This window comes from Chrysochloris asiatica, unplaced genomic scaffold (genome assembly GCF_000296735.1).
Source record: "Chrysochloris asiatica unplaced genomic scaffold, ChrAsi1.0 scaffold00231, whole genome shotgun sequence".
Taxonomy (NCBI): domain Eukaryota; kingdom Metazoa; phylum Chordata; class Mammalia; order Afrosoricida; family Chrysochloridae; genus Chrysochloris; species Chrysochloris asiatica.
This window is the reverse complement of record NW_006408749.1, coordinates 2750671-2764534: the sequence shown is the minus strand read 5'-3', so window position 1 is coordinate 2764534 and position 13864 is coordinate 2750671. Positions and strand designations below refer to the sequence as shown.

Sequence of the window (13864 nt, the reverse complement as noted above, 5' to 3'; positions counted from 1 at the left end):
GAAAGTCTCATCTTTCTCCCATGGAGCAGCTGGTAGTTTCGAACTGCTGACCTTGCGGTTCACAGCCCGATTCATAACCACTATGCTACCAGAGCTCCTTAGAGAAGACAAAATAGAGAACCAATCATAAAAGATTACTTTTGTAGTATACAGTGGGTGTTATGTAATATACTAACTTTAAAGGAATTTTAAAATTAATTCTGTGTGCCATCCATTTAGGAGAAGCACAGTTACATTCTTTAAGCAAGTCTGAGCCTCATTGATTCTTTATGTCCTTGTGATTAAAAGTAAACCAGTTATTTCTAGTCACCATATTTTAGTATTATCAGGATAATCAGGTATGCGTATACATGGTCAAATGCCTTGAAAAAACTTGTAGATATATAACTTGAGTCACTAAGGGGGCTCTGAAATTATTATGGTTTTCTTGGTAGACCAGGGTTTTCAGGAAGCCATATTTCAAAATAGACATTAAGCCAAAACCGAGAGGCTTGATTTTTTTTTTTTTTTTAAGTTGGGCTCGGTGGATGAGCTCGTTGTTCTGCTCTCCATCAAAGGTTGAGCAAAATCATATACCAAGTTGGCCATTCCCGTCCTGTGGTCTTCTGGTTATGTTCACTTGAACCCAGAATTATAACGAATTGTCTAACTCACTGCCTAGGTAACTCTTTAGTCACTACCACTGGGGGCCTCTTGCATCTCACTTACAAGTAACTACATCCTGGTTTCCAGGGATCAGTTCAGCCTCTGGTAGTGGTGGTAGTGTGCCGTGGAGTCAGTTCCGACCCATAGTGACCTTGAGATAGGGTTTCCGAGGCTGTAAATCTTTATGGGAGCAGAAAGCCTCATCTTTCTCCCGTGGAACTGCTGGTAGTTTTGAACTGCTGACCCTGAGGTTAGCAGCCTGATTCGTAACCACTATGCTACTAGAGCTCCTAGTCCAGCCTCAAGACAAGGGGAAAACAGAATTCTTTGGATCCACAGTTTGGGAGTTCAGCATCAACTCTCCTTGTCTGATGACCTCGCTCCTTGTTCTTTGAGAACTGACACCACCACCACCACTTTATTCCTCACTCCTGGGAGCCCATTTTCTCTATATACACTTAAGTTTCTGAAAATCTGAGTAAATTAGCCTAGTCACTCTATCAGCCATCCTGCTTGGGCTAGTTCATTCAGCAGGACAGATTGACAGAGCTGGGAAACTAATGGTGAGTACTGAGGCAAGAACAGGGGTAATCATTCATAGAAGCCAGTGAGCCAAGGCTGTGTGGGGTCAAGTTGGTGTTGAATAGCTGAAGGGCATCAGCTGAGGAGGGTGACAGACAGGGCAGAGATACCATCTTCCCTGAGAACTCTGCTGTATCTGCTATTGCTTCCTGACATTGCGCATGGCATCCAGTCAGTTTGAAGAATGAAAGCAAGTTCTTGCTAACCACTTTCTAATCTAAAACAGATCAAACCGGATAGAAGCCCAGAAAATGGGTGTAAGTTCTGATGTCTGCCTTCTTCCTATTTCTGTCTCATTTTTCTGCCACACTTTTCCTCTTTCTCCCACCCCAATCAGAAAAGTTGTCAGAAGAAGGCATCCCAGAAGCAATTTATTTATTTTTTTTAAGGGGAGGGAAATGCTGCAAAAACAACAAAAATGCATAGGCTTTAGAATCAGTGTGACTTGCATTCAAATACTGACTGAAGCAAGCCACTGCTTTCTCTTCTAAAATAAAATGAGACCTCCAGCATGTGCGTGCGTGTGGGTAAGAGAGACAGACAGACACAGAGAGAAAACCTCGCCCATCACAGACACTGAATAAACAGTAATTGCTATCCTATTTTTATTGATAAAGTGTCCTAGGAGATTTAAAGGTTCCTGATGCACTTTGTTGCAGAGTGGGGGCTGGGGTAGAGAACTGAGCAAAGAGAAGAAAGGAATGGACAATTTGGACTCTGTATAAATAAAAGATAACAATAGTGAGAGAGTGCTGTGATACTGAAGAGAAAAATGAGAAGGATAAGTCCAAGAGGGAAAAAGATCCCCAAAGCATTCCCAAATTGCAGTTGATAAATGGAAGCTCACAGAGAAGAGCTAAGGGCATTTAATAAAGAAGAATGAAGGAAAATGAGAGATACCCAATAGTGATCTAGTTCCAGCCACTCTCAAAATTAAATATGACATTCTTCCACATACATTTACCAATCCCAGAAGCAGTTCATCAGACCCTATTTACATTATTGCCTGCTGCTGTTTTTGCTTGATGTTTATGTAAACTGGCTCCAGCATCCATATCAAAGGGCTTCCTCCAAGAGTTTTTTCCCATTGAACCCAAAGAAAAATAAGTATATGCATACTTACAGACCAATGTGGGGGCTCCTTCAGCTTGTACATATCTATACTTTCTCATTTTTCGATGACCATCTTTGGGCTTCATTCCATAGGGGAAGGCTGGAGAAATGTCTGAATTTTCTGTGTGTGTGTGTGTGGCAATGCATGTGAGTGGCAGTTAAGTGATTAAAAATTGATTTGAAAAAATCCTTGTCCTATGTTGATGACAAATATTTACAGATAGGTTAATACTTACTAACCACAGGGGCAGAGTGGAAGGAATACATATAAACTAAACATATAAATATAGACAGAGAATATAGAGAAAGGCACATGTGGAATAACTATTTATATATTACCCTTAAGGTTTTTAGTGAAAGATTTTCAGAGGATATTGAACAAAAGAATGGAAAGTTGCAGAAGAGCCTACATTCAGATCTTCAACCCATAGATGGAAACTGACTCACATGCACTCATGTTGTTGTTGTTGTTAAATGCTGTTGAGTTGGTTCCAACTCATAGCAACCCTGTATAGGGTTTCCAAGGAGTGGCTGGTGAGTTTGAACCACTGACCTAGCAGTTCAAACTGACTTTGTAGTACAGTGCCACACCAGGACTAATTGAGGTTGACATTATCCACACTTTGGTAAGGCCAACCGACCCATTCTCAAATAGTCATAAGGGGAATTCAAAGAGTTCATGGAACAATTGAATGGAAAGATAATGGAATGTTTCCACAAACTTTTTGAAGCCCCCACATATATTTTACAGGTTGAAAAGAACAAAAACAAAACTGGCAATTTTTTGTATTGGGAGTATAGCCTCATTTTACTTTGTAGTGTGGCTAATAAATGCTGGGAAAGTAGGATCTGTTGTTACAGAAGGACACTCTATAATATAGCAATCGAGTGGAACAAAATGCCAGAGGAACTTACCTGGGGACTCCTACATCTATTAGACCTCTTGGCAGAGGTCAGGCCTCTCTTGGAAGACTTCCATTGTGTGGGCTCCTAGAGGTCTTTAAGATTACTTTTTGTCATGAATGCTATAGGACAAGTCCTGCTGGGGAGGCCCTCAGGCACTGTAGGTGGTCCATTAACTCTTTCAACTATTAACTTCTTTCATTTCCTGCAAAGAGTAATGGCCTGTTTTGCCCCATTGTAGCTCCAGGGACTTGCCTTTCCCAAGTGCCTCATTTAGTCATCAGAAAGCAGTACCTTGGCTAAGCCTGGCATTCACATTCTCTGTGCTGTTAGGTACATGCTATGGTTTTCGAGGGGGGGGGGGTGACTTCTGTGGCATGTGCACGTAGCACTCTAAGCTTTTCTGGGTGCTGGTTCCTTATCTACCATTCCCTTCTCTCCATTCCCACCACCATGGGCTCCAAGCCTTCATCACTTCTCATCTGGAATAATGCAATTGTATTCTAACCACTCTTTATGCTTCTACCCTTACCTTTGCCTCACCCCAGCCTTACTACAGCAGTTGGAAAAACGATTTTTAAAGTGCAGATTTGATCATATCACTCCCAGCTTCAACTCTTTCCATGACTTGCATTCAGAAATCACACCCAAACTTTTTAATTTGCTACATAAGACCTCCAGGGTCTGACCCTCACCTTTAGTCTCTAACCTCTTCTCTTAGAACTCACTGCCAGTGCCCTATGCTTAGGCCACAATGAGCTATTTACACTTCTGTAAACATACTGTATTTTTTCCCACCTCCTTGTCTTTGCCCCTGCTGGTGCAATTCTCATGCCTAGAATACCCTTCCTATCATCTTTGTCTAACTTGCTTCCATTCATCTTAAACAACAAAAACCAACAGCTTTTATTGAAATGCAATTCACATACAACTCATCGGGTTTTAGTAGAGTTACAGAGTTGTGCAACAATCACCACCACATTTCTGTCCCCTCGTTAAAAGGTCCTCTAGTCACAGCCACTTTCCACTCCTGCCCCCCCCCGGCCCCGCCCCTGGCAACCACTGGTCTACATTTTGTCTATAGATTTGTCTATTCCCAGTTCATCTTTCAAGAACTTTTTAAGGTGTTGTGTCTCCTTTGCTCTCACCAGTCCCCTGATTGTGAATCTTCTCTTCTAGGCTTCTGTATCATCCTATTCAAGACTATGTCATAGCACTTGACCCACTGTATTCTTGCCTTCCTCCCCTCATGTCATGATTTACTTGTTTCAGATAGCCAGGGCCTAATATTTTCCTGGTGTGGCGCTATGGGTTAATGCGTCAGACTGCAAAGTCATTTGAACTGCAGGTTGGTGGTTCAAGCTCACCAGCTGCTCCTTGGAAACCCTATACAGGGTCACTATGGGTTAGAATAGACTCGACAGCACTTAACAACAACAATATTTTCCTGGCTCATAGAAAGTGTTGTTGTTGTTAAGTGCCATCAAGTTGGTTCTGACCCATAGGGTTTTCTAGGAGTGGCTGGTGGGTTTGAACCGCCAACCTTGTGGTTCAAAATGACCCTGTGAAAAGGAGGGGAGTGATTGATCTTGCAGCCCAGGAGCGGAGGTCCCTGGGACCCTCAAGTGAGAAGAGTGGAGAGTGTGACCCTACCCAGAGAGGCAGTGATGCCAGGGATGGAGACAGAGACGATGATGTGGACAGATGGAGCGGCTGGGACACTGGACTCAGGGAGGGAAAGGGGATGTGTGCTGAGAGCCGGGGGTTGGGGACGGGCCTGTGGGATGTATCCTTTGGTTATTTGATGAAGCATGGAGGGGATTGTAATCATTGAAATGAAACGAAATACGATAGGATGAATGTAAAACTTATGTTCTCCCATGTAAAACCACATAATTCACAATAAAAACTTTTAAATAAAATGACCCTGTGATCCAGCACATTATCCTACAGTGCCACACCAAGACTCCAGTGTCGTTGAGTCTGTTCTGACAATACTGTACAGGGTTTCCTAGGAGCTCCTGGTGAGCTTGAACAGCCAACCTTGTGGTTCAAACTGACTTTGCAGTCCAGCGCATTAACCCGCCGTGCCACACCAGAACTTTAGGACTCTAACTAATGATTGTCCCTTAATGATTGGGTATGAGATCATTGAACACACAGGCAGAGCCAGACAGTGGATGCTTAAGTATTCACTTTTCAGTTCACTTGGATAAGTTCAGCAACCAATCTCCTTGGCAGTTGATGTGCAGATTCCAGAACCTCAGAGACTATTATTCTATGTGATGCAGAGAAATCATATCCTCAGGAAATATCCATGATACAGCAGTTTATGATCCACCTATGAGACTAACAGCAATATTCTCTAGCCATTTTTTGACCTTACTTTTGTCCTGCAACTTTATTTTTATTTTTTCTATTTTATTTCTTCTCCTTTCCCCTCCCCTCTCTTTTTCCCTGCCCCTCTTTTCTCCTCTCCTCTCTCCCTTCTACCACCCTTGGGATATTTGCACTTTTTGCACATTTCAGAATATCTCTTTTTAACAATGTTAGGTCCTAAAACTTATTTTTAAAATTACTTTAGCATGAAATGTCTGAACATGAATCCACTTTGAAAGCTTAATTGTTCAATTTCAATGCACCACATTTCTTTTTCATGATTGGATATTAAAAAGCTCATTAGTAAGGAAATATAAAACCATTTGAAAGCACAATAGGCTATTAAGATGTTAAATACTAAATCATCTCCATATAAACAATCTCATGTGTCATCTCAGTCTCAGCATTTTACTGACTAGAGAGACAAATGGCAAGCACCCTGACTCTGGCCACCATAGTCTGCCCTTCTCTGTCTCTTCTGAATGTTCTCATTCTTCACTTCTTCTGATGTCTTACCCTACCTTCCTTGTCTCTTGTCTCCTCCGTTTCCTGATCTCTTTCTTTTTGCATCTTGCCATTGCCCAGTGTGCTGTTTAAATCTTTGTGTTTCACGTTCTGTTTTTTCTTGACTTTTATCTGTCATTCTTTTTCCTGAGCAGCTCCCTTTCCCTTTCTTTACATCTCTTCTTTTCATCCAAGAGGAGAGAGGCAGGGGAAGAGAAAGTGGGGGCAAGATAAGGAGGAGAGACTGCCACATCACCCTCCACTGAAGGGCATCTGTGTCTCACTTTTTTCACCTATAAAATTGAAGCAAAAATATGACTTTCCCAGACTACCTCACAGAGATGTTGTTAGGGTCAAGCCTAGGAATGAATATGAAAAAAAGTTTGAAAAGAAACAGACTCCTGAGATTGGGAAGCACTCAGAGAAGGGCTGGGAGGATCTAATTAACTGAGGATTACAGTTTTTACCCTGAAGAAGAATACATTTTTCACCTTCTACTCATCAAATTACTGAGGTTGTCTGTGTACTTTGTGCTTTGTTTGAATGTCCTTAGTGTCTTTGGAGGGGACGGATTACTTGTTCCTTTGTATGCTGTTGATTTTTATCCCTTCCTTTTCTCTTGCCTCGGACTAGCAAATGGAACCTCCAGCAGCCAACTGTCTACCCCCAAGTCTAAGCAGTCACCCATCTCTACACCCACCAGCCCTGGCAGCCTCCGGAAGCACAAGGTATTATGTCTCTTATACCTTACTAAACCCCTTTGCACTCAGGTCCTCTTCTTGCGAGTTTCTTTAATAGCTGAGTGAGTGTTTTCTCTTCCATTCTACTTTAACAGGACATTCAGGGACTGACAACCCAGTAAGCAAGGTAAACACGGGCTTACTTGTGCTTGCTTACGAGTTAGAATTGACTCGACAGCACTTAACAACAACAACTAATCTGTAGTGAACAATGTCAGGGACTATAAACTGAAAAAGAGGCATTGGTTTTGTAAGAAGGTGCTATGTGGTTGGGAGAGAGACAGAAGTGCCATGCCTAGAAGGACATCTTGGATATGGTGACAAATGTGGAACTTTTCACTATAGATTAGTAATTAAACACAAGGAAGCCCGTATTTACCTTGCTTATAATCCATCATTGAGGACATCAATACCAGAATTCCCCTTCCTCTGGCTCCATAACTTGAAACCCTGGGAATACCAGTAGAGACTAAATCACCTTTATTTATTTGTCTGGCCTCCAGTGTATTTATTTCCAGTCACATTTAGCCAAGAAAAAGTGGTTCCAAGGTCCTAAATACCCAGTTTGAGTCAAAATGTCACCAAGCAGTGGCTTGGAGCTTGTGTTTAGAACTTACCTCTCAATTCAGAGACATAGCCAAGAAGATAGTAAGGGCCATTTATGTCTCCAGGCACCAGTCAATGGAAGTTGATATAGAGATACCAGTAGCCACTGATTTGATTGCAATGCATGGTAACCCCCATGTAGATCAGAGCAGAACTGTGCTTCATGGGGTTTTCAATGGCTAACTTTTCTGAAGTAGATCGTAAGGCCTTTCGTCTGAAGCATCTCTGGGTGAACTCACCCTTTAGGTCAGCATCCGAGAGCAGTAACCATTTGCACAACCCAGGGACGCCATCATAAGACAGCTGAAAAAGACATTTAGAACTGAGTTACTCTCTTTAGATCAACAAATGAAAAGATCCTAGTGTCACTGTGTATTCTTCAGAACCAGGCATCATGTACAATGTAAGAAGGAAAGGCACATGGGCATTACTACATTGGCCTTGGACAACAACTGCCATCCCAAATAAATACACAGTTGAAATAAAGAAATGTAAAATTCCCTGGCTCCACTGTCCAAACAGATTTCCACCCAGAAATCGCTCCTGTATAGATTTCTCTTTGATCCTAGATGATATGTAGGTGTGTTTTCTCTTCTGATAACTCTGGAGTGACTTCCTCTAGGATTCTTTTGGCTTCATCCTGCTCAGCAAGACTTTGTGTGAAACGGAAAAAGTTAAAAGCTACCAATATAGCCAACTCCACATGGATCACAGATGGTCAAAGATGGAAGAGATATTAGATGGCGATAAAAGAGTTCCACTTCATTCTTTCAATAACCTTGTGAGGTTGACATTTACATATATATAAGTTTATTTCGTTTGTTGTTGTTGAGAATATACACCAACCTGATAAATTTCTACATGTGTCACTTATTGTCAGTTATTACATATGTCTAGCTGTGTAACCATTCTCACCCTCCTTTTCTGAGTTACTTCTCCCCTATTAACATAAACTCACTGCCCCCTAGGTTCCTATCTAATCTTTTGGATTTCTGTTGTCAATTTGATCCCATATAGATAGTTCTTAAAAGAGCAGACAGACATTCTTTGTTAGTCAAGCTAAATTATTGTTTGGTTTTAAGACTTATGGGGATATTTTTGGTTTAAGGTTCAAAGATTATCTCAGAATAATAGTTTCAGGGGTTCATTTTACCTTCATTGCCCCAAAAGATCTAGAGTCCGAGAAAATCCAAAATTATGTTCTGCATTTCCCCCCTTTTAATCAGGATTCTTCTGCAGAGTCTTTAATTGAAATGGTCAGTGATTGAAATGTTCAGAAATAGTAGCTGGGCACCATTCAGCTCTCTGATCTTATGGCAAAGAAGGCAGTTGTTCACGGGCACAATTAGCCAGGTGAATTGTTGTGCCTTGAATGACCACTAGCAAGCATTGACAATCCCAGACAGTAACTATCGAACTAAGAGGTAGAACAGAGCTCTAAACATGTTATTGGGCCAATTAACTGGGATGTCCCATGAAACTATGATCCTAAACTTCCAAACCAAGAAATCAACACTTACAAGGTTTTGGGCTATACATAAGCAGCGTCAGCAACTACTTATTTATATTTTTGTCCTTGTTGTACATACAAATGGGCTTCAAAAACTTCATGGGAAAATGGAATTAAAAGATATTGTAATTTTTCCGTGAACTTTTGAAGTTTCTTTGTTTATCCTTCACACATTTTTTGCCAGTTCAGCTTTATGCAAGCGTACACTTTATTAACAGTAACTATAATAATCAGCTGTGCAATGCTACCATTAATCAACACAATATTTCCATCACCATTAACTCTCTCTTTCCCTCTCCCTCCCGCCCCTGTGTTGTTGTTAAGTGATCCTCTATAGGGTTTCCAAGGAGTAGCTGGTGGGTTTGAACTGCAAACCTTGCAATTAGCTGCCCAGTGCTTATCCTACAGTCGGACACCTGCCCCTGGTAACCACTAATGAACTGTGCTCTTTATACAACTGTGCCTTTTCTTATCCTTTTATAGAAGTGAGATCATATAATATTTGTCCTTTTTATTTATTAATATATTTCACTCAGCATAATGTCTTCCAGCTCCATCCATACTGTAGTATGTATCAAGACCTCATTTCTCCTTCTAGCTGAGTAATATTCCATTGTATTGATGTATCATAGTTTGTTTATCCAGTCATCTGCTGATGGGCATTTAAGTTACTTCCATGTTTTGGTTATTGTGAACTGTGTCAGAGTAAACATTGATGTATAAGTCTCTGTTTGAGTATTGCTTTCAAGTCACCACAGTTTTTTGCAGGAATGTATGGTTTTGCATTCCCACAAGTGATGGGTAAGTGTTCCAATTTACCCACATCCTCAGCAACATTTGTTACTTTTTGTTTTTTATCTTACCCACCCTTGTTGTTAAGTGTTGTTGAGTCTGTTCCGACTCACAGCAACCCTGTGTAGGAGCAGCAGATGTGTTTGAACCACCGAATTTGAAGTTCAAATCGACCTTGTGGTCCACTGCGTTGTCCTGCAGCGCTACATCAGGACTCCTATTGGCATCCTTCTTATTGTTGTTAAGTGCCTTCTAGTTGGTTCAACTCATAGCAACCCTGTATGGGGTTTCCAAGGAGCTGTTGGTGAGTTTGAACTGCCGATCTTGTGGTTCACAGCCCAGTGGTGATCCTACAACATCACACCAGGAGTGCAGTGGGAATGCAGTGGTACCTCATTGTGGTTTTGAATTGCATCCCTCTGATGGCTAAAGACACTGAGCACCTTTTCATGTGTTTAGTGGCCATTTAAATGTCCTCTTCGTTACAATGTCTCTCCAAGTCCTTTGCCCATTTTTTCATTGAGTTATTTCTCTTTTTGCTGTTAAATTGTCAAAGTTTATAAATGTATATTTTGGTTATTACATTCTTGTTGGATACATGGTTTTTGAAGATGTTCTCCCATTCGGGAGCTTGTCTTTTCCATTTTTTGATAAAGTCTTTTGATGACCAAAAGCTCATTTTTATGAGGTCCCATTTACTTATTTTGTCTTTTGTTCTTTGTGATTTTGTTATTATATTAGGTAATCCATTGTTGAAAGCTAGGCCTAACAGCATTGCCTCTACTTGTTCTTCAAAGAATTTTATGGATGGGGTTTGCACATTTAGGTCCTTAATCCATTTTGCATTTTTGTGTGTGTAATGTGAGGCATGGATGCTGTTTCATTTTTTTTGCATGTGAAAATCCAATTTTCCCAGCAACGTTTATTAAAGAGATTCTCTTTGCTTCATTGAATGTACATCCTTGTGAAAAATCAGTTGACCATAGATGTGTGGGTTTATTTGTGGACTCTAATTTTTACTTCATTGGTCCATGTATCTTTTGTTTGAACCACACATAACAACCAACTAATACCAGGATGTTTTTATTACTGTGACTGTATAGTATGTTTTAAAATCAGGATGTATAAGTCCTATTTTGCTCTTCTCTTTCAACATTACTTTCAGCTATTTGGAGCCACTTGCCATTCCATATAAATTTAGGTGTTTTTGTTTTGTTTTTCTAGTCTGTAAAGAAAACTATTTGAATTCTGATCAGGAATGGATTAATTTGGGTGCTATTGACATTTTAACAATATTAAAATTTTCCAATCCATGAATGTGGAATAATTGTCCATTTATTTAAATCATGAGGCTGACATTTTAAAGATGAGGAAATTAAGATGTAGAAAAGCAAACTTACTCACTAGGGTAATATAACTCAGTAGTATCAGAGTTAGGACTAAAACCCAGGTCACCATCCATAGTGAGAGCTGATTGTTCATATGTCTTCCCAACTATGTGTTCAGTGACATCACATTGATAGCTAGAAGTCAGCCATGGCAGAAAGATTTACACCACAGAAACTGGCAAAAATGACAATCAAGGTTTTGTGTGTGTCCCTCCCCAGAAGTCGATTGTTAAACATTTAACAGAACACCACTATCTAACACTCATTTTCATTTCCTTTTCTCTACACCCAGCTTTTAATATCCTTATTAATCTGACCACTGCCTGGCCCATAATTCCTAATGCCTGTTTCATTTCCTTTAATGACCCCCTTTGACTCCTGTCATAAGGAGAACCTTCTCATTACTCTGCTGGGCTGTTTGACTTCCCCACACATTGTAAGATGGATGAATGAAAATTGCTGTTACATTCAGCTTTCAAATATTCTTTTCAGTAATAAAGCTTGTATGTTCTAAGATGGAAGTAACCTACCTCTGTTGATTCACTGTCCACAGAGAAATTCCTATGCTACATAACTTCTAACTGTGTCTTTGCCCTATAACTTTCTGCTCTTACCCTCCTCCTGGGCAGCATTATCTACCCCAACACCTTCCATTAGTGCCTTCCTAGCACAGCTTAGGCATTTGACCTACACACTTGAGTCATTCAGCTTTTCAATTGCCATGTCAAGTTCATTTAGGACACAATGAGAATTGAGCATTCATTGTTGTTGTTGTGAAGCGCCGTCAAGTCGGTTCCGGCCCATAGCGAACCTGTATAGGGTTTCCAAGGAGTAGCTGGTGAGCTTGAACCACTAATCTTGAAGTTCAAATGGCTTTGCAGTCTGGCGCATTAACCCACAGCACCACACGAGGCTTCTCACTAAAATAGGTGCCAGCATAATTAAATTGTTTCTCCTGGTTAAACTGTTTCTATTGGTCAAGCTTTTGGTGTATTTGTTTGCCTGTTTTGATACAATTCTAAAAACAAATTTAACTCTTTTAGGAATCCAGCAAGCTAACTGGTTGCAGCTATTTACTTGGTAAAGTAGAGGGTTCAGAGATGGACTGAAACAGTGACTGCAACAATGGGCTTACACATGGCAAGGATGGTGAGGGTGGTGCAGGCCTGGGCAACATTTCCCTGTGTAGTACATGTTGTTGTTGTTGTTGTTAAGTGCCATCGAGTCGGGTCCGACCCATAGCGACCCTGTACAGGGTTTCCGAGGGTGTAAATCTTTACGGGAGTAGAAAGCCTCATCTTTCTCCCGTGGAGCGGCTGGTAGTTTTGAACCGCTGACCTTAAGGTTCGCAGCCCGATTCGTAACCACTACGCTACCAGAGCTAGGGTCACTAAATTGGAACCACTAAACAGCACCTAACAACAGAAAGTGACATAGCATTCATTATCAGGGCCTCGCTGTTTTGCTTTTCCTCTTACACATTCAGTGTATCATTTCATATTTTGAAATTACTCTTTTTAAAAACAGTTAAGCAAACAAGCATAAGTATGCCATTTTCTAGAGCAAACTTTTAAATGAAATAATGATTTATATTTTGGTACAATTCTCATTATTGGTTACCCATTGGCATTGAGTCTATTCTGACTCATAGCAACCCTATAAGACAGCACCGAACTCCTCGTTAGGATTTCTAAGACTAAATCTGTATTGAAACAGGCAGCCTTATTGTTTTCCCACCGAGCAACTGGTGGATTTGAACTGTTAACCTTGTGGATAGCAAGCAGCCCAACATTTAACCTACTGCACCACTAGGACGTTTTCATTATCGTCTAGACTTTTTATTTTGAGATAATTTCAAAGTTAGAGAAGAATTACAAGAAGAGGAAGAATTTAAGAAAAACTTTTGTATCTTCTTTACACAGATCTACCAGTTGTTTATATTTTGGTCCCCTTTATTTGTTTTTTCTCTCTCTTTCTCTCAAGGACCCATAACAACAACAAAAAGTATATATATAGCGCTGCGGGCTAATGCACGTCAGACTGCAGTTGTTTGAACTGCAAGGTCGGTGGTTCAAGCTCACCAGCTGCTCCTTGGAAACCCTATACAGGGTCGCTATGGTCAGAATTGACTGGACAACACTTAACAACAACAATATATATATATATGTGTGTGTGTGTGTGTGTGTGTGTGTGTGTAAGCATATTTACATGAATATTTCCTCTTATGTTACATTTACATACATATTTACTGCTGTTTTTATATGACATTGAGTCAATTATGACTCATAGCAATCCTATAGGACAAATTAGAACTGCCCCATAAGGCTTCCTAGGCTGTAATCTTTACAGATTTCCAGGTCTTTTCTCCTTTGGAGCAGCTGGTGGGTTTGAACCCCAACCTTTTGATTAGAAGACAAGCACTTAACCATTATACATAAATACACACATATGAGTATATGAGGGGGCTTCAAAAAGTTCATGCAAAAATTCCATTATCTTTCAATTCCATTTTTCCACAACCTTTTTGAAGTCCCCTCATACATATAAACATACATATATACCTTTTAATGCTTTTCCGAAATCAGTTGAGATTCAGTTACAAACATCATGCCCTTTACCCTTAAACACTTAGTGTATAGTTAATAAGAACAAAAGACATTTTGATAATCATTTTGAAATTATCAAAATCAAGAAATATAACA

At 40.3% G+C, this 13864-nt stretch overlaps 1 protein-coding gene across 2 annotated transcripts in view; it reads left to right on the top strand.

The window, feature by feature from the left end:
* The window catches only part of DCX (doublecortin), a 158829-nt gene that overhangs the window by 132555 nt on the left and 12410 nt on the right, over window positions 1-13864 (top strand). For both annotated transcript variants that reach the window (XM_006873252.1, XM_006873251.1), the window contains exon 6: window positions 6760-6854. In XM_006873252.1, the coding sequence (XP_006873314.1) occupies window positions 6760-6854 (95 nt within the window). The remainder of the gene's footprint in view (window positions 1-6759; window positions 6855-13864) is intronic.